This window comes from Nannospalax galili, unplaced genomic scaffold (assembly GCF_000622305.1).
Source record: "Nannospalax galili isolate Female #2095 unplaced genomic scaffold, S.galili_v1.0 scaffold44, whole genome shotgun sequence".
NCBI classification, from domain to species: Eukaryota; Metazoa; Chordata; class Mammalia; order Rodentia; family Spalacidae; genus Nannospalax; species Nannospalax galili.
In genome coordinates, this window is record NW_008355789.1 from 7,555,653 (window position 1) to 7,577,362 (window position 21,710).

The 21,710-nt window shown below is 41.4% G+C and overlaps 1 protein-coding gene across 6 annotated transcripts in view; it reads left to right on the top strand.

Moving 5' to 3' along the window:
- Insc (INSC spindle orientation adaptor protein) overlaps positions 1 to 1,096 on the top strand; it is a 96,450-nt gene extending 95,354 nt beyond the window's left edge. For all 6 annotated transcript variants that reach the window (XM_029556301.1, XM_017803266.2, XM_029556303.1 and 3 more), the window contains one exon: positions 539 to 1,096. In XM_029556301.1, the coding sequence (XP_029412161.1) occupies positions 539 to 667 (129 nt within the window). In that variant the 3' untranslated portion in view covers positions 668 to 1,096. The remainder of the gene's footprint in view (positions 1 to 538) is intronic.
- Positions 1,097 to 21,710: the final 20,614 nt, after the last annotated feature.

Sequence of the window (21,710 nt, forward strand, 5' to 3'; positions counted from 1 at the left end):
GCGCTCCTTTCTGCCTTGCCGCTCTTTCCTGATCACCCTCGTTGGACTTTCTCCTTATCCACCCTGACTCTATGCTTTTCTTCTCTCTCTTCTTTCTTTTCCCTCTCCCAGTGCTCTGTGAGGACCTTGCTTCTCTAAGCTTAGCCAGGGCTCTTGAAAGCAATAACTTCAGTGATGCTCCAGGAAGAACACATTTGGAGCTTATATACATTACTAAGATGATTGATCCTTAGAATGACAGATCTTTAAAATGACCAGTTTCTTGGGATAATTAAAAAATTGAGATGGCAAGATCATTATTAAAATCACTCAGAGCTTTGGGATGACTTCTGCCATGGTTGCCAAACTGCAGTTAAACCAGGTGACCATGAAGATAAGGTGCTCTGGTGACCAAAATGGGGCAAGATGGTGATCAGATCCAATTGCCTGGTTGATGCACCAGTCCTTGAAAATGCGTCTCTCCAGGCAGCTGAAGGAAAAGCCTGTGCCCAGGCAGGGTCCAGTCTGACCTGTGACTTCTCTTTCACTTTCTTCTCAGGCTGCACTGCGTCGATTGGCTGGAGTCTGCCCAGAAGGCCTCCAGGACTCTGACTTCCAGCAGCTGGTCCAGCCTCGGCTTGTAGACGCCTTCTTACTCTGCAGCAACATGGAGGAGAGCTTTGTGTAGCAAGTGTGGGAGAAGACGGGCCTTCATCCTGCATTCCTTCCCCTCTGAGGAAACACTGTGCAGGCATCTGAACATCTCCCCTCCTTATTTATACTTAATTTATTTTTCTCCTGAATTAGAAAGAGAACCCTTCTGGCCACACTATCATAGCCTCCAGTCTCTAGGAATCATTTTGCTTTAGTTTTTTGACTTCTGTCGCTGTTCAGTTGCCGATGTTTGAAATGCATCCAGGCTAATGTGACAGACTGTCATGGTGATTTCCCTTCATCCTGTTTCCTCACTTCTTAGCATATAATCTTGCCTAATTTTTTAAAACTTTGAACCAGGGTATTTTAACTGCCCAGTATTTCTTTTTTAAAGTGAGATTTACTCTTTTTCAAAAATTTAAAATGAATTTCACAGTTGACAGATATACTGGAAGGAAATGTTTTTCATTAATAAATAGAATCATGTAAAATGTGTTTTGGTTTGTTTTATTTTTAAAATATTTTTGACTTATTTATTTTTATTTTATGTGTATGAGTGTCTTTGCTGCACAGATGTAAACATATCTCATGTGTGCAATGCTTGCAGAGTCCAGAAGAGGCCATTGGATCCCCTGGAACTAGAGTTACAGTCAGTTGTTAGCTGCCATGTGGGTGCTGGGAGCTGAACTCAGGTTCTCTGGAAGAGCAGCCAGTGCTCTTAAGCACGGAGCCATCCGCCAGTACCTTGGATGGTTTCCTGATTGAACTGTGTTTAAGTTCTTACTTCCCAAGGTTTTATGGTACCAGAACCTTTCCAACTGTTAAAAATGCACAGAAAGTTATCTTTTTTTACAGGTGTGTTTCTGAAGACACCAAAGCTCAGCTCCTTTGGTCTCTCTGCTCTGGTAAATTTCTGGTGAATAGACTCCTAAGGTGAGGCAAATTGCTTAATTCTTCTGTGGAGAGAGGCTAGAAAGCAGGTGGGGTGGATTCTGCCTCACAAGGGATAACAGGATAATAAAGAGTCGGGAAGCCTGGATCTGGAGGGGTGGGAAAACACCAGTCCTCTGCTGTGATAGCCAGACGGTGGAAGGAACCCTCAAGAATCAGCCCAGAAGAAAGACCAGGACAGAGGAGAGTGGAAGGTGTACTCCAGTGTGTCAATATCCCTCAGCCCCTATTCACCAACCCACCATCCTCACCAGAACCCAAAACATATCTCCTTTCCCTCCATCCCCGACTTTTCTGTTTCCAACCAAGCTAGTCGCCAGTCACAGCAGTGAAGAACCGCAGCTGAGCGCATGTGGTGGAAGGTGAAGGTTGAAAGGACAAATATCATTACATTTGGACTTCAGGGGATAAGCCTTCCAAAAGACAGCTCAGAAAATCTTCAGAAATGGAAGCAGACCTTCCTTTCTTGGTGCTTTTCTGCTTAGTTAAGGAGAGCTGGAGCAGTAGGTAGATGAGTCTAGTTTTCTAATAGATGTTGTGATAAAGAATAAGAAGTGAAGATCTAAGACTGAGCTCCCTGAGAGCCTATTCAAAGGTACGGAGACACAAAAGGCACCACGTAAGCCCGTTGAAAGATCCTCTGCCAGAGAGCCTGCCCTCAGAGAACCCACAGCTTTGTCACGCCTTGTCCTGGCTATATTAAACCTCAGAATAATTACCGTCCCTTCAGTAACGTCTTTGTGTTACACACATTCATAGTGTGGATTGATGGCATTACACATAAAGGAAACTTTATTAATAACCAAAAGAAGAGAAACAAAACAAAAGGAGTTGGGCACAGAGTGGAAACCCAGAGCAAGACATAAAGGGTCCTTTTAAAAAGTAATGCTATTCAAGAAGGTGGAACTTTTGAAAGAGAAAGTTTAAAAGAGGAATCAAAGAATGACATCAGGGTCTGGTTAGAACTTAGAGTTAATCCACAGGAGACGGGGCAATGTATCACCTCCCTTCCTCTCCAGGCAGGATGACCTGACTGAGCCTTAACTGTGAGACCCTCAAAGCCTCACAGATTTTAAACTGGCCTTGACCACAGACTGCTAACTTGGCCACGTTGATGAGCAGCTTCTGGGAACCCAGGATGCCTTAGACTGGAAATCATAACAGAGTTACCAGGGAAGGAATCTCATTCTGAGACCCAGAACAAGGGAGAGTTGAAGCAGCTGTTTGGTTGTTAGCTCAGTGGGTCTGTTTGAAGTTTGTCTCAAAGAATAAGACTCCTGCTCATCCTTTCGTGATGGTTAAGGATTGTTGTCAACTTGACTGCATTTAGAGCACTCTAGTAAATACACCTCTGGGCATGTCTATGAGGACATTTCCAGAGAGGTTTAACTCAGGAGAGAAGACATATCCTGAATGTGGGCAGCACCATCCTAGCCTAGATTGAAAAGGAAAAAAGGAGAGAATTGAAAGCCATGCTCATCTCTCTGCATCTTGACTGCAGACACAATGTGGCTCCTTCCTCATAACTCCTGACCCCATGTCCTCCCTGCCTGATGGCCTGTGCCCTCAAACCATAAGTCACAGTAAACCTTTCTTTCCTTAAGTTGCTTTTGTTGGTTATTTGGTAACAAAAATAAGGAGAGTAATTAATCCACCTATCTACAGCATCACTGAGTCTCCCATTAGTGAGTCAGATGCCAGTAATAAGGTTTCCAATTGCAGTGTCTCCATTGCAGGGGGAAGTTGAGGCTTGAAGAGGTTAAGAAGCTGTGCCAAAATGAAAGACTTAATGTTGGTTACAGATTGAACCTACATCTGTGTGACTTCAGAGGCCAGTTAAGTGGGAAGCAGGAGTTTAGTGCCAGGTACTTTCTTCTGTATTTTTTTAATCTTTATTTATTTTAAATTATTTATTCAATAACCACATAATTAGAAGAAGCATTTCATTACAGCTTTAACATATTCAGTAACACACTCTAGAGCAAGGATACACCTCTTTCAAAAGTGGCTGTAAATTTTTAGGTTCACAGTTGAATTAATACATTCATACAATATTGAACTCAGTATAAACCCTGTAAGATATAAAATTGAATGAGTTTTTACCCTTTAAAGAAGATCTCCATTTCATGATATGCTGTTTCCTACATTTTTTAAATATTATTTTTAATGTTTTTAGAAGAAGCATATCATTACAGCTTTAACATGCCCAATAACAGTTTCCAGAGCAAAGACACAGCTCCTTCAAAAGTGGCTTCGCTTGGAAGCATGGAGGACATGTTTCCTCTGTGTTGACCTTCTTCTTTGTAGACTGGACACTGCTTCAAGTCCATCTTGTGGCTTCTCCTTGGCCTCCTTGATCAAGAGAACAGGTGACCCACCACAGTTACAGGACATTTTGGGAGATGCTCATAGTCCTCTGGAACTAGTTGACCTAGGAGGGCAAGGAGCAAACACTGTCCTTTATGTCCCTGTGACCAAATTATTATAGGCCTCAAAGTATGTCTGTTAAACATCTAAGAAGGTTAGTTCCACCAGTCTGGTTCTTTTAGTTACTGTGTGTCATGTAGCTAAATCTTGGGCAAAGACCCAAGATTATTTTCAGATAAACCTTACCTAGACATATATTTCTTGATCTGTTATATATAATTTGTCAGTAGGTTGTTGGACTAATATGGTTCCCTCTGGTTTTTAAAACTAGCTGGCATTATTATATATATTTTTTTATTTTATGTGTATGAGTGTATTGTTTGCATGTATGTAAGTAGACCTGTGCATGCAATGTCCACAGAGGTCAGAAGAGGGCAACGGATCCCCTGGAACTGGAGTTAAGATGGTTGTCAGCTGTCATGTAGGTGCTGGAAACTGAACGCTGGTCCTCTGCAAGAGGAGCCAGTGCTCTTAACTGAGGAGCCATCTCTCTAGCCCCACCCAGGCACTTCCTAGAAGCCTCCTGAAGCCCTTGTAGGGTCATTGCTTCTAGCAAACAGTCTACGAGGGACTACTAGAGGATCAAGAAAGATAAATAAGAATGAGCAAGTACCAATTATCTCTGATTTAGACTAGAAGGTGATGAATTAGTGCTGGTGAACTCATCAACAGTAAGGCCCAGTGGTTACAGCTGCAGACCACTGGCTTGAATCCTGGCCCTATGTAGACTTATTGTGTGACTTTAGGCAAGAGGCCGAAGGAGCCTCACCTGTGAAATGAAGAACCCGCCTTTGTCATAGAGCTGTGGCCAGAACCGAATGTTTTCATGCTTGGAAAGGGATTCAAATAATGTCTAAGGTAAGTACCGAATAAACACAGCTGCAGTTAAAATGAACCGTGTCACCTTTGCAGCAGTCTGTTGATAGTCCCACTTGACAGGGCTTCAAACGTAGACCAGAGTATGCTGGAATGGAAGCCGTCACTCCTGTGAGGGACTTACAGAGTACCTCCTCTTGTATCCACATCTTTCACATGAAATTATAGGAGAAATGCCCAGAAAAGATGAGACTTCATGCAAGAAATAAGTTACTACCACCATGGCAGCACACCTACTCTTCACCAGGCTCTGTACAGGCTCTGCTTCACCGAATTTCTAAAATCGAATAAGGACACTGAGGAGCAGAGAGACTGTGTGTTGGCCAAGAACATCTAACTAGTAATAGACAGTTGACCAAAGCCCACGATCATGACCCTTGTCACATGCACACATTTTACTGAACTTGTTTACATTTACCTTCAAATAGCACATGTGATCTTAAAAATGGAAGCATAAGATTTTGGCAAATTCCAAACTTTTTCTTTATTTGAGAAAAATATTTACAAATTCACAACCTTTAGTTATTTGCTTATTAAAATGACAGCAGCAAGTTTGAAAATTATTTCAGAGAGAAAGAACAGGAATGTGAATGAAACACAATTTAATGAAAGCAGAAATCAATGTGACTTGTGACCAAGCCCAGGAAAGTCTCTGAAACGTCTAGTCCTGGCTCTAGTTTCAGAGGAAAGCTCCAAAGACAAATCAGAGTGGATGAGGCACATTATTGATTCCACTTTCAAAATGTCAAAAGCCTCTGGTTATTATTGTATTAAAATTCCTTTTCCTAGAGATTTTTACTGATCCCTCTGTGGCAGCTCTATTTATGTTCATAATCTTTTCATCTCCTTCACTGTGATTTTATTCAGAGTTCTTATACAGATTTGGGGCCTTCTATATAATTGATGGAAGCAGAGAGAGAATACTTATATATGCGTGTGTGTGTGTGTGTGTGTGTGTGTGTGTGTGTGTGAAGAGAGGGGGGATGAATGGATAAAGAGAAAAAGGGAAGGAGAGAGGAATGGAGGGAGATGAAGGGGGAAGGAGAGAAGGGAGGGAAGAAGGGAGAGAGGGAGGGCGGGAACTCAGATTTTATTTGAACCCTTCAAAGGAAACAAAGGAGTCCATGCAAGTCTACTTGCTTATTTTCACATTTTGGCATCTCACAGAAACAGGACTCTCATCCATTTACCCTCACACTAACCTGGCCTTTTCTTTGAGGCTCATGGCCGATCTTTTCTCTAGCCTGAGTAGTCCTAGAGTAGGCAGACACCACCAGCAGCACTTAAAGCAGACATGTTTCTCATTGTAGAGCGTGGAGACGATGATGGCAGTTGGGAGTCACCTTGCAGGTGACTGAATCCCAGGGTTTCTCCTCTCAGTGAGGGTTGAAGCAGCATCAGATCCCAGGGTATGCGGTCCACTTTGCAGGTTTGACTGCAATCACTACTTCCCGCTTTTACTGAATTCACACATCCCAGTGGGAAGAGGCATGGAAATTTTGGGATTTTTTTTTTTTTTTTTGAGTTTTAGGAAAAAAAAACCTACTATAGGGAGCTTAAGAGAGATAAGAGAGGTAGAACCCCTGTACAGCAGGAGGGACCGTCAGGAGCGGGGCATCATGGAGTTGTTAGCTTAGAGGTGCTTTAAAGGACTACGGCATAAACTGGGGTAGAGTGAGGTATGGGGAAGGGATGAGCTGACCAGTCCAGTTGGCCCAACCAGGTGTCCAGGTGCCTCCATGGGCATGCTTATTTTAAGGGGGCCTAAAAAGTTATTCTTTGATTTTTATTTTATGTGTATGAATGTATTGCCTGCATATGTGTAAGTGTACCCATGTCATGCAGTGCCTGTGGAGGTCAGAAGATGGTGTCAGATGTCCTGGAACTGGGGTTATAGATGGTTGTTAACTGCTATGTGGGTACTGAGACTTGAACACAGGTTTTCTGTAAGAGCAGCTAGTGCTTTTAACTGCTGAGCCATCTCTCCAGCCCTGACAAATTTATTCTTTAGATCTTGGATATGTTAACAATTAATCATAAACTTTTCTATACATCTAAAGTATTTCTAAAATTCAAAGTCCATCTAGGGGGATCCATTGAGAAGGTTTGTCTGAATACATCACATGATCAGCTAATTCACAAGCATTGTAGGAAGGGCCTTTGAGAGCATTTCCAAACTTTAATAAGTTATTTTTATTTGTTGTATGTGTATGTGTTTGTGGTGCATGTGTGTGTGGTATAAGTGTAAGTGGGTGCATGTGTATATAGAGGCCAGATGTTGGCCTCATTCTTTATCACTTCATATTGAGACAGAGTCTCTTCACAGAAGCTAGAGCTCACTGATTCAACCAGACTACCTGGCCAGCAAGCACCAGGATCCTCCCGTCTCTCCCTCTCCTGTGCTGGGACTGCAGGCACACATTGCTGCACATGGAATGTTTACACAGGTTCTGGGAACTGAACTCTGATATTCATGCTTGCATTTTCCTGGCCCTAAATAAGATATGTTCATGTTCCACGAGGCAGTAGCAAAGAAAGTAGGGACCCTTCCTAAATTTCACCACAACCTCCTTCACTGCCTCCGGAAGACAGATCCATCTGATTTTCTAGCAGGTCCAGGATCAGGGAGTGACACAGAGTTTTCTTCTTGGGTTCTTCAGAGAGTGAGAGTCACATGTTGAAGTTCCAACTCCCCAGTTCCTCAGGTTCAGAAAAGCAGAAGGAGCTCACAGCTGGATGTCACACCACCCAGGAGGAAAAGAGTGGTTCTGGGTAATGGAAGTCAGGATCTCTTGGTTCAGAATCTGTCCTCAGGAAGCCTCATAGGTCCATCCATTCTAAGACCTTTGAGTGAGTGAGCAGAGCACATTTTTATTTCCTCTAAGAACTTGCTCAGAGAATCCATTTCCTTATCTGTCTCTTGGATGCTCTTGCAGAGTCCTTTGATGTGATGGTAGACCCCCTCTGTCTCTGCATTTGGCCACATAAACCCATCTCAGGCGTGACATATCTTCTGACTTTCAGTTTGAGACTTCACTTTGCTAACTCTCAGGTCAGCAGTAGAGTCTGCAGGCAGCATATGAGACTGTGGGCTCTTCACATCAGGAAGGACTGGGCGCCTTGTTAGAACTTCCAGGTTATTCATTCTTCCTTTGCAGGTTGGCTGCTCAGTGTTACTCATGAGCACAGGAAACCCGGGTCAATTTCAGGGTCCACAGCGTGGTCCCCACCTGTTCCCTAAAGGTTTGCTCCTTTAGTTTGGGACATTCAGCTGTCATCCCAGGGACTCGCAAAAGAAACACAAAATTTAAAACATATTCATCAGTTAAAATACCTTCCTTGTTGTTTAACAATATCTTGCACCAGTGGTGTGGCTTTTTTTCTTGCTGCCTGGACCTCTTAGATGAGTTGGGTCTGTTGATACCTGAAATCATAAATTTGTAAAATCTTGAAATGCAGGTAGAGCTCCACAGTTTTGGCAAGGACTGAAACCACAGAGCTCATGTCTAAGCCCAAGATGTATGATTTTGTTATTTGCTGATTAGGTGCCATTTTGAATAGTGTAGATATTTTTAATTTTAGTGTGGAGAAAAGATTGCTAGTGATATATCCAAACAGTGAAACACTGGAAATGAGCCGAAACTTTTTGTTACGTGAGTTCATCTCAAAAACATATTTTGGGATTAAAAAGAGAAGACTATGAAAGACGTGCACGGTATAATGCTGTTTCTGTCTGCCAAAGGTGAACATACACAAAGTGCTATAAACTGTTTATGGAAAAATTGTTATTAAAGTATCAACATATAGGGGGTTATGGGCTGAGATTCACATGAGGAAGTTCCAGCCCCCAGTTCCTCACAAGCTCCCCAGTATATGACTTTATCTGGAAATAAGGTCACTGAAGATGTAATTAGTTAATCTGAGGTTATATTAGATTAGGTTCAGCCTCTAGTCAACTATGACACATGTCTTGATAAAGAGAGGAAATTTGGAGACACCACACACACACACACACACACACACACACACACACACACACAGTGTCTGGAGTTTTGTTGCTCCATGCCAAGGAACTCCCAGAAGCTTCTAGTGAGGCCAGGAACAGAGCCAACCTAGCAACTTAGGAGTATAGCCCTTTTAAAAATAATTTTATTTTAGTCTCTTTTTTTGTTTTTATGTGTATGAGTATTTTGCCTGCATGTATGTAAGTGCACCCATGAGGTGCAGTGTCCAGAGAGACCAGAAGAGGGTGTCAGATCCCCTGGAACTGGAATTAAGAACAGTTGTGAGCTGCCATGTGGATGTTGGGGATTGAACCTGGGTCCTTTGGAAGAGCACTGAGCCAGCACTCCACCTCCCTGTATAGCCCTTTTAGTAGCTATTTTCTTCGTTGCTCTGACAAAAACAACTTTAAAAAGGGTTTACTGTCCATATCCTGTTCTGCCTCTAGCCTTGGGCACAGGCTAACTTTGGCTCTTAGCACTCCAGATCTCTGGTCTACCCTCTTAGCCCAGACCCACCCACTGTATCCGATCCCCTGCACCAGACCAGCTCAGTTTTTCAGTCTAGTTTCTTAGTGCCTTCACATGCTGTCCCCACCCCCAACTTGCCTGAAATTCTAGAGACCAGCTTTCTTCCCTGGTAAGTCTGATCCTGCCTACTGCACCTTGACACCCCACAACCTGAGCAAATCCAATTTCCCAGACACCACATCCTGGTCTCCTTCTAGCCTTGGTCACAGGTGTTTTGATCAAATCCATGCCCACTCCTTCCCCTCCAACACCTCCCATATCTCCCCATCACTTTTTTATAATTTCATCTTTCTTTCTTTCTTTCTTTCTTTCTTTCTTTCTTCTTCCTTTCTTCTTCCTTTCTTTCTTCTTCCTTCCTTCCTTCCTTCCTTCCCCCCCCCCTTTTTCAAATGGGGCTTTTTGCTACTCTAACATTCCCCCCTCTGAAGAGGTACCCCTAAAATCCTTTTAAGGATTAGGTAAGAGCTCCCAAATACTTTTGACATTTTTGGCTTTTAGAACCTAGTACGTTGCTAAGAGGCCCAAGGACATTTTGACTTTGAGCCAAGAAACTGGCTACTTTTCTTTGGGGTCTTTTTACCCTAACTGCCTAGTCAATTCCTACCTCCTATTCTTATCACACCATCTTCTGAAGAGGTTACCCAAATTGCTGAATCAGGACGCAGACCGCTCTGGCTTCTTCCATGCTGAACAGGGACGCAGGGTGAGGCAACTGGGGTACCCCTTCAGTGGGTCTATCTAAAAGACTCCCAAGTTGCATAACTCTTATCTGTAGGGAGGAAAGGGCGTTCTTGACTGGTGAATAGGGGATGTGAAGGAGAAATAAAGGCAAGAGTAGTTAGCATTCCAAGTTCTAGACAGGGAACCAGAAGAAAAATCAGAAGAGGGCAAATTTCAATGTTCATATCAGAGTTCATTGGGATTTCTTGACGAGAGCTTCTGAAAGCATCCCTCTACTGGGTCCTTCCTCATTTCTCTTTTGTCTGCCAAGGTTGGACTTGAGAGTGATGAACTCAAGATTTGTTTTCAGGTACTTTGATAGCTATTGGAGTGGCTAGAATCTGTGTCAGTTCCCTCTCAAACTTCTAGATAGGGGGAGAAAACAAATTTAGTCATCATTTTAGAACAAAAGTTGGTTATCTTCCTTAGCTACAGTATTGCAGATCAAGATTTGAAGTTTTAACATCTCAACAGCACTTTCTGCTCAGAAACGAAATCATCAGTGAGAGATAATTTTCTAAATAACATTTTATATGGACTTAAGTCTAATGTCTGGGAAATGTAATCCCTTGAACTCTAAAAGAAATATACTGATCACCTTAATCTTTGGTTATATTTTCCTTTTGGGTGTTTAAGACCGTATAGTTGGCCTAAATCAATTTATCTGTACTCTTCAGGTTGTTGGAGGATCTGTTCCTCAGGGATCTGACTTTGAGCCAAGAGCATAAGGATCTGTTCCTCATGGGCTTGGGAGGAGCCCCTGGCTCCTTTCTTTTACTAGTTCCTTCTACATGAAGATAAGTCAAAGGTCTGGACCACCTTAATACAGACCCACCCACTATGTCCTGATCCCCTGCACTCAGACCTGCTCAATTTTTCAGTCTAGCTCCTTAGAGATGTCTCAGGCTGCCCTCACCCACAACTAGCCTTTGCACTCCTGAGACCAGTCTTCTAGTCTGGCTGTCTGCAACCTCAGCTTGCTTTGAATTGCCTAGACCAGCCTTCTTCCCTGGTAAGTCTGATCCCACCCATGACACCTTGGCTCTCCTAAAACCTGAGCAACTCTAATATCCTAGACCCCACATCCTGTTCTCCTTTTAGCCTTGGGCACAGGCCCACTTTTGCTCTTAGCTCCCCAAATCTCTGAACTACCTTCTTCACCCTGTGTGGTGGTGAGTTTTCAAATCTCACTGTGTCCATCCTTTACAATGGGATCAACTACAGCTCCCCCGCCATTGCTGCAGAGTTAGGCTTCTCTGCCCTTCAGTAGGAGCCCAGACCTTTGAAGACTTCCTGAGATCGCCTGAATCCACCCAGACTTTAGGAAGAAACTGAGAGCATCTGATTCTCACCTGACTTGGACCTCTGCAGGAACTCCTGAGTAGCTGGACTAGAGTCATCTGGTCCCTCCGTTATAAAACCAAAAGAGAGACTCTCAAGCCTAGACCAACCAGCTTTTCATACTCAATAAGGAAACAACAAAGTCTTACACCAGAGTCTCACACCAGAGTCACCAGAGTCTTATACCAGAATCAGAAACAACAAAAGAATCAGAAACAACAAAAGAAATTCAAATGAAAAAAATCACAATGAAAAATTAATTATATGAAAAATCCAAATAATATGTTTCCACTAAACACCAACAGTCCTATAGAAGATTTCTACAATGAGAACCCCTAGGGACAACCCAGGACCCAGAATTCAAAAGAATGATCATAAACATGATCAAATAACTCGATGAATTTAAAGAACACACAAACAAATCAAAGAACTAAAAGAAGATAGGGATAAACTTCTGGCTGAATACACGAAAGAGTTAAAATATTGAAGAAAATGCAGGCTGAAATGAAGAAAGGAGTGAAACACTCGATAAGTCAGTTAGAAATGACAGGAGAAAGCCTCATCAGCAGAATGAAGTTTTGAAATGGAAAACAGAATATCAAGACTGGACAATAAAGTTGATGAATTGGACCTCTCAAGTAAAGATTATGAAAAATTTAAGAAACCACAAGGATAGAATATGCAGAGAATGTGGAACACCATGAAAAGGCCAAATTTTTACACCGTAGGCATAGAGGAAGGAGAAGAATCTCAGGATAATTGTACGGACCAGATCTTCAACAGGATTGTAGAAGAAAAATTCCCCAAATTAAAGAAAGACATGCTCATACAAATACAAGAAGCACATAGAACACCAAATAGACAGGACCAGAAAAGAAACTCCCCACGACATGTCACAGTAAAAACACTAAATGTGCAGAACAAAGAGACAATACTGAAAACTACACAAGGAAAACAAGTCACATACAAAGGAAAACCCATCAGAACTACAGCGACTTTTCAGTGCAAACTATGAAAGCCAGAAGAGCCTGGACCAAAGTATTCCTGGGTCTAAATGACCACAGATGCCAACCTAGAATGCTTTACCCAGCAAAAATGTCTATTATAATTGAAGGGAAAAGAAAAATCTTCCACGACATAAATAGGTTGAAAGAATTCATGTCCACAAAACTAACCCTTCAGAGAGTTCTTGAAGCAATACAAAGAGCTGAAGAAAGGAACAACTATACCCAAGGGACAACAGAAAGAAACTAAATGAAGGTATAACAGTGGAAATGCACAGTTAGATCAAGAATGCAAACAGAAATTAACATGATGAGAACCAATACCCATCTTTAAATAGCTTTAAACATCAATTGACTGAACTTCCCAGTCAAAATGGATTAAGGAACAAAACCCATCTTTTTGTTGTCTGCAAGAAACTCACCTCACATTTAAGGACAGACATTACCTTGAGGTGAAAGAATGGAAAAATGGATTAAGGAATAAAACCCATCTTTTTGTTGTCTGCAAGAAACTCACCTCACATTTAAGGACAGACATTACCTTGAGGTGAAAGAATGGAAAAATATTCCAAGCAAATGGCACTAAGATGCAATTCAAATATCTGACAAAATAGACTTCAAACTAAAACTAACCAGAAGAGATAAAGAAGTCCACTTCATTCTGATCAAAGGAATAACTGACCAAGAAGATATTACAGTCATGAACATATATGCACCAAACCCTGGTGCACCCAACTTAATTAAAACAGTACTACAGGTCTTTAAGACCCTAATTAATCCCAGCTCAGTAACAGTAGGGGACTTCAATACCCCACTGTCTCTATTAGACAGGTCAACCAGACAAAGAATAAACAGACACCTGAATTAAACATACCATACATCAAATGGACCTGACATACATCTACTGAATATTCCACCCAAGCACCAAAGAATCTACTTTCTATTCAGCACACCATGGAACATTATCTAAAATTGACCACATACTGGGGCACAAAATAAGCCTCAACAAATGCAAAAAATTGAAACAATTTCATGCATTCTATCAGACCACAATGCAATAAAGCTTAAAATCAACACAAGAAGCCCTCGTAACTACATGAACTCATGGAGAGTAAACAACACACTCCTGAACGATGAATGTGTCAAAGAAGGAATGAAGTGAAAAGGACAATATAATGCAACAAAACCTCCGGGATGCTTTAAAAGCAGTCTTAAGAGGGAAGTTTATAGCTGTTCTAAGTGCTTACATTAAAAACTCAGAAATAGCATAAATAAATGACTTAACATCGCAACTCAAGACTCTTGAAAGGCAACAACAAATGAAACCCAAACCCAGCAGACAAGAGAAGTAACAAAATCAGAGCAGAAATTAATGAAATAGAGACAAAGAATCAACAAATCTAAGAGATGTTTCTTTGAAAAGATAAACAAGATAGACAGACGCTTAGCCCAGTTAACAAAAAGAAAGAAAGAGCACTTCCAAACCAACAGAATCAGAGACGGAAGGGGAAACATCACAACAGACACAAAAAAGATCCAGAATGTTATAAGGGAATACTTAAAAAACTTATATGCCAACAAATCTGAAAACTTAAATGGGTGTATATCTAAAATCATGGGAACCACCAAATCCAAACCAAGAAGAGATCAACAGCTTCAACAGAATGATAACATATAAGGAAATTGAAACAGTAATACAAAATTTCCCATTTTAAAAAAGCCCAGACCCAGATGTATTCATGGCAGAATTCTACTAGACATTTAAAGATCTACATCCAATACTACTTAAATTATTAAAAAAGATAGAAGCAGAGGGAGGACTCCCAAACTTCTTCTATGAAGCCAGCATCACTCTAATACCAAAACCAGGTAAAGGCACAACCAAAAAAGAAAACTATAGACTCATATCCTTAATGAACATAGATGAAAAAATTCTCAACAAAATACTTGCAAACAGCACACAGGAACACATCAAAAAGATCATCCACAAAGATCAAGTCATCTTTGTTCCAGAGATTCAGGGATGGTTCAATATACATAAGTCAATGAATGTCATAAATCGTATAAATGGACTCAAAGACAAAAATCACATGGTCATCTCAATAGATACAGAGAAGGCCTTTGACAAAATTCAACATGCGTTTATGATAAAAGTCCTAGAGGGAATTGGACTGGAGGGAACATACCTCCACATAATTAAATCTATATGCAATAAACCCACAGCCAACATCATTCTAAATGGAGAAAAACTGGAAGCATTCCCATTAAAATCAGGAGACAGACAAGGCTGTCCACTCTCTCCACTACTTTTTAATATGGTGCTTAAAAGTCTTTCTAGAACAATAAGACAAGAGAAGGAAATTAAAGGAGTCTGAAATGGAAGAGATCAAACTATCCCCTTTTGCAGATGATGTGATAATATACCTAAGAGATGCTGAAAATTCTCTGAGAAAACTCTAGAAATGATTAACACTTTCAGTAAAGTGGCAGGTCATAAAATTAATCTACAAAAATCAGTAGGCTTTCTATATACCAATAACAAGCAATTGAAGAAAGGGTACGTGGAAATCCTCCCATTCACAATAGCCTCAAAAAAAAAAATCTTGGAATAAATCTGATGAAAGACACCAAAGATCTCTACAATGAAAATTTTAAATCATTAAAGAAAGAGATTGAGGAAGACACCAGGAGATGGAAGGACCTCCCATGCTCATGGATTGGAAGAATTAATATTGTGAAAATGGCCATCCTACCAAAAGCAGTTTATAGATTCAATGCAATTCCAATCAAAATCTCTGTGGCATTGTTCACAGAATTAGAAGAAGATTCTAAATTCATATGGAAGCACAAAAGACCCTGGATAGATGAAGCAAACCTGAGTACAAAGAGCAATGCTGAGGCATTACAGCACCAGACTTCAAACAATACTACAGAGCTCTACTCATAAAAATGGCATGGTACTGGCATAAAAATAGACCCATAGATCAATGGAACATCACTGAATACCCAAACATGAATACATATAATTTCAGCCATCTGAAATTGGGGCCAAGAACATTCCCTGGAGAAAAGGCAGCATCTTCAGCAAAATGGTGCTGGCAAAACTGGATCTCCACCTGTAGCAGAATAAATCTAAACCCTTATCTTTCACCTTGCACAAAAGTCAACTCCAAATGGATCAAAGACCTCAATGTGAAGTTTGAAATGCTGAAACTCTTAGAAGAAAACATTGGCAGTAACCTATAAGATATAGGTGTAGTAAAGGACTTTCTAAATCACATCAATTGCTCAGGAATTAAGGTCAAATATCAACAAGTGGGACATCAGTAACTAAAAAGTTTCCTGGATATCAGAAGAAGCAATCAAGAAAGTGAAGAGAAAACTCACAGAGTGGGAGAAAATCTTCACCAGTGACACATCTGACAGAGGTTTGAAACCCTGAATATATAAAGAACTCAAAAAACAAAGAATCAAGAAAGCAAGTAACCCAATTAAAAGATCGGTTAGGGATTTGAACAGAGAATTCTCAAAAGAAGAAATAAAGATGGCTAAGAAACATCTCAAAAGGTGTTCAACATCGTTATTGATTAGGGAAATGACTATTAAAATCACTTTAAGATTTCCTCTTACCCCAGTCAGACTGGCTAACTAAGATCAGAGAACAAATGATACCAAATGCTGGAGAGGGAAAGAGGAAAGCTCATTCATGGCTGGTAGGATTGCAAACTTGTGCAACCCCGATAGAAAGAAGTATGGAGAGCTCATAAAACACTAAAAATGAACCTACCATTTGACCCAGTCATACCACTCCTTGGCATATACCCAAAGGACTCATCCTATTGTAGAGATACTTGTCCATCCATATTTGTTGCTGCTCTTTTCACAATAGCTAAGAGGCGGAAGTAATCTAAGTGTCCCTCAATTGGATAATGAAAATGTGGTATATTTACACAATGGAGTCTTACTCAGCAGTAAAGAAAGATGAAATCATGAAATTTGCAGGTAAATGGATGGAACTAGAAATTGTTATATCAAATGAAGTAACACAGACTCAGAAAAACACACGATATACGTTCTCCCTCATAGGTGGATCCTAGCACCAAATCCTTATATGTGAGTGTGTAACCAGATATAACTGAAGAATAATGAAAAGGAACTGTGGAGGTAGAGGGAAAGAAGGAACCTGAGAGAGAACAGTAGGAGGGGCAGGTGTCACTAAGGGAGAGATGAACAAAAATGTGGGTATTTAAATGGGAGGGGGAAGGGAAGGTTATACAAGGAATCTTGGGGATAAAGAGAAAGGAGGAGCTCAAGAGAGGTGGGACCATAGGAGACTGGTATTATCAAGGGCGAAATGGGGAAAATGGGAACACTTTAAATGGGGAAGCCATGGTGGAAGGGTTAGACAGGGAGAGAGGAGAGATAAATAATGCCTAGCTAGTTAAAAAAAACCCAGAAGGAATCATACTAGTCCAATAACCTAAGGACAATTTACACATAACGGTATCTGTGCATGAGTCCAAGTGTATAGCTAAAGGCTACATAACAAGAAAACGTCCTTTGAGTTGTTGGTTAGGGTGGTCCAAGAGGCCCCCAAATACACAGGCTATTGTCACCGCCCTTTATTGCCTCCCAGAACTTGAATGTAAGACCCTACTGCTGAAGACAGGACATACCTTGGACACAGGATTTGGAGCAATGGACCAGTCACTTCCCCTGAAGGCGAGCTCTCACAGCTTTGGAGAGTACTTTGAAGGTGCCAAGGGAAAACACCAATCGGTCCAACACCAGCTTCAAGACCAAATAACCACACCCATGACCAGCATGGCATGTGCCATTGGTGCAATAGTGGTACTTTTATCTTGGGAGCAATCAACAGTTACCTAATTGGATTAAAAGCCCACTCAATGGGAAGAAACTCAAGTATGGTACTGTAAACATAATCAAATATACATGGCTGGAGAGGTCCTAGATCTTAAGGAAAACCCCAAGACTGTCACATCCCTAGATTAAAGTTATTTCCTACTATGTGCAAAAATGCATCCTATATTTACAAACATCACAGTCAGCACTCATCAAAGATGCTTCTTTTGCACAAGACAGAGACTATTACCAAGTACTACAACTGGTCACACATAGACATTGTCTATGAAATGCCCAGGCCTAAGTGACGCATCTACAGTGTAACCTTACAACTTAAAGCTCAGAACATAGAACAGGGATAAAGAGGTCACTAATGAATCTCTCAGCTCTCATTAATGAAGCTCCCTCATGAAACAGAGGACCAGGAACACAAAAAGTCACAAATGGCCAAAATGTAGAGATTAAGAGGCTGCAGAAAGCTGGTCCTTGGACAGGACTCCTATATTAAATTTCACCCACCTAGGGCTCAGGGACCATTGCAGAGGAGGGGGTGGAAAGATTGTAAGAGCCAGGGAGGAGGTGCACAGCCACACAAAAATAGATTCCTACAAGCTCCTGGGACCCTGCTTATATGAATCTACAGCAATGTTGTCAGCGTACACATGTCCCATGCAAACTCAAGCAGACAAAAAACCCAGCATAGAACTGGGGAAATGGACAGCAGACCCAAATCTTAGCTGAAGATATTTTGGCAACTTATTACTTCTAGGTGAGGAAGGGCTGATTTTCCTAAAGTGAGGGACTCTAGACCTCAGTTGATGAACTTGCACCGAGGGACGTCTGGGGACACTAACTTGACATAATAGGCCTTAACGCAAGTGACAGAATGTATGAATTCCAGTGAGGGGATATGAGAGGGTGCCAGGGGGGACAGGGCTATAAAAGATGATTCAGATTGATCGAGATGTTTTGTATGAGAGACACAAAGATTCAGTAAAAATAACTTTTTTAAAAAAGAAGGAATTACTTTGAGTCATGATTGGAGGGTAAAGTCCTTCACGAAGGGGAAGTCACTCCAGTAGGAACTTGTGGCAGCTGGTCACATTGTGTCTGCAGTCAGGAAGCAAACAGTGAATACTGATGTTCAGTTCACTTTCTAGGCTTTATTTAGTGCAGGACTGCAGCTCATTGAATGGTGCCACCACATTTAGAGTAGGTCTTCTCAGACCTGTCCTGAGGGTTGTCTCCTAGATGATTCTCAATCCTGTCACATCAACAATCAATATTAGCTATCACAGCACCATCAACACCTTTATCTGGTACTTTTATCTTCCAGACACATTGGGAGAATATATTTCTATTCGTTAGGCAGCAAAGTTTGTAGTGTTTTGTTACAGCAGTCTTAGAAGATGAATATAGATGTGATACACATGGCCTTCAAGGTAATATCTATCCCCTAAAGAGAGAGGGAAAGAGATGGGACTCAGATGAAGTATATGTGGCTTTACTTCATTAATAATAAAACAGGCATTCATCTATAGGTATAACAATAAGTCATTAGGAGTCAGTTTAATACTATAACTGTTAAGAAGAAAACTAATATTAGGCTCCCCCCTATGCCCTGTGACTTGTTCAGCCTCAGGTTCCTACACCTGATATCGTCAGGTATGGGCTCCATCCTATGAAGTGGACCTTAAATCCAATTAGAGGGTGGTTGGTAATTCCCATAATATTTGTGCCACTATTGCACCAGCGGGCATATCTTGCCAGGCCAGTTGTTGTTGTAGTTCACAGGATTCACAACTGGGTAAGGTTAATGATTATTTTTTCCTTTCAGCAGCATGCATAGCACCTTCCAGCACTATGAACGCTAACCAGTAGAGATGTGGTTCTGAATTTGGCACCAGCTTGATTTCTTCTTGTTCATTCAACAACTCATATATACAGTGTCTTCTGTAAGAGGGTCTTATAATCAAGTTCTGGTGGGTAAGCAAGAGCAGGGGCATTAGTTTCAAACAACTTTGAGGGTCCATGGGACCCCTGGTCAGCAACTCTAGAGAGGGAATCCATTCTTGGGATTAGGATATTATTTTGTTAGTCTGTGGTGGCTAGTGGGGGTAATGGCCCCTTATTAGGAGGTTTTAATCTCTTTATAATCCATATGTAAATATACTTTAAGAAGTTCCTGTAGTGGTAGGTTTCCAGTGGTTTTTCTAAAGGCCTCTAGTGCTACTTATCCCTCTCCATTTTCCCTCCTCTGCCTGCCCTCCCGTTCCCCACTCTGTTTAATTCTTCCTACTCTGTTGTTCTCCTTTCCCCTTTTCTATTCATAAATTAATGCATCTCTCAACTCTCACTAGAAAAGTTTCCTTATGCAGCAGATGGGGTGGAAAGAATGTAAAAGTCAGAGGGGGTGGATGACCACAAGTAAGCAGAGTTTTCCAGACAGTTGGTCAGTTATTATATGAACTCACAGCAATGGTCTGTAGAAGCCCTGTGTAAGCTCAAACCAGAAAAACTCCCAGCATATACATTGGGAAGTGGGTAAGAAACCCAAACCTAACCTACGGAACTTGGGCAGCTGATGGCTGCTGGGACTCTTGGTAGGTTGACCAGACTCTAGTGGATGGATCCATGCTGAGGGACATGTGGGGACACATATCAGACTATAGGCAGCACTGTTTATATGGTGGAGTACATTAAATTGGGCAGGAGGTGAGGATAGGGGAGGGTATCTAAACTACATTGTATGGAAATCACAAATATCTAATTCAAAATTTTAAAAATAATTGTATAAAGGAAGACATGCAGCACACACTGTAAAATGTTACTAGTTGTTAAATCTAGGTAGGTGACATACAGATAGTTGCTATATTAACTGCTATAATTCTTTATTATGTAAAGAATCCCAAAATGAATTTTAAAAAGCCAGTGGGAGGGGTGTATCAGCATACCTACAACCGGTATGACAACTCCCTCTGCTGATTATAAAGCTGTAACCAGCCTAAAACCTGACTGTCTTTGGCTGTAAATGTAAAGCCTCCTGCATTAGACAGAAGGTGCTGAGAATCATTACACATGAGCGTACTGGGAAACCAGACAGCAGGCGCAGGCAGGTTTAATTTTAGAGACAGCCACCTTGTTCCTATGTCTCATCTCTTGATGTTTAACACTGTGACGGAGTGACTTATCCAGTGTTGGGGTTGAGATGTAAGGTCAGAATTTTTACCAATTAGAGGAATAGATTCTTAGGGTAACTCTGGCTTTCAAGTGAGTGCTCAAACAGTACCCTATAAAGAGACAGCTCTCCAGGGCAGTGGGTGATGTAATTTGAGATGTCAGTACTCCAGTGGAAAGACTCAAGATTTCATACTGACATCTGCTGGACCCTTTGAATACTTCCTGGCCTAAGTTAGATCCAGGGATTATGGAGCAGGAGAGCTCCCCGCAAGCCCCCTCGGCAGCTCTCTGACCTGAGGCGGGCCTGACAGCATGCTGAAATATGCAACTAGAAATCAAATTTAAGATCCTTTGCTCATTGCACACATTTAGCATAATACATCCATGGCAGAGTGAGGCAGGACATCTAGGGTATAATTAACAATCACTATTCTATGACAGTCTCAGAAACACAAATGCCAATTTGCTTGTCAAATTCCAAAGAGAGAGGAAGAGACCATGTGGTAACCACACACTACAAAGGCCTTGTTTTCAGGGCCCAACTGAGCAATTGCTCTGTCTTTTGTGTAGCAGAAAAGAAAATGCTGTCAGGTCCTGGTCCACTGGCTCCTAGAACGCAAGTTCACTGCCTGATTGTCTCTCAGGAAACATCCAATTCTACTTGTTTCTCTCAGTTCTCAGAGGTCTATAAAGAGTTAATACCAAGCCATGAGCCAGGATGAGGTGCTTCAGGTGACTTAAGACCCAATTGCCTTTGCTAGAAGTGGGCTGGCTGCGCGCTCACCAAAAGCTCTACTAGCCATTCAAATTTTTCATGCCAAATAAAGAGAAGATAGTGAATTTGGATTTTTAAAAATATTTTGTGTGTGTGTGTGTGTGTGTGTGTGTGTGTGTGCACGTGTGTGTGTCTATTGCCTGCGTGCGTGTAAGTGCACTTGTGTCATGCAATGCTTGCAGAGATCAGAAGAGGGTGCTGATCCCCTGGAACTGGAGTTACGGAGGGTTGTTAGCCGCTGTGTGGCTGCTGGGAATCAATCCTCTATAAGAGCTCTTACTGCTGAGCCAAATCTCCAGCCCTGTGAAGTTAGATTTTTAAGCAACTTTCACTCCTATGTCCCCATTGTCAGATGAAAGTCACTTCTCTTTTGGTTTAGGAAACAGGATGAAGGAGGGAATAAATATT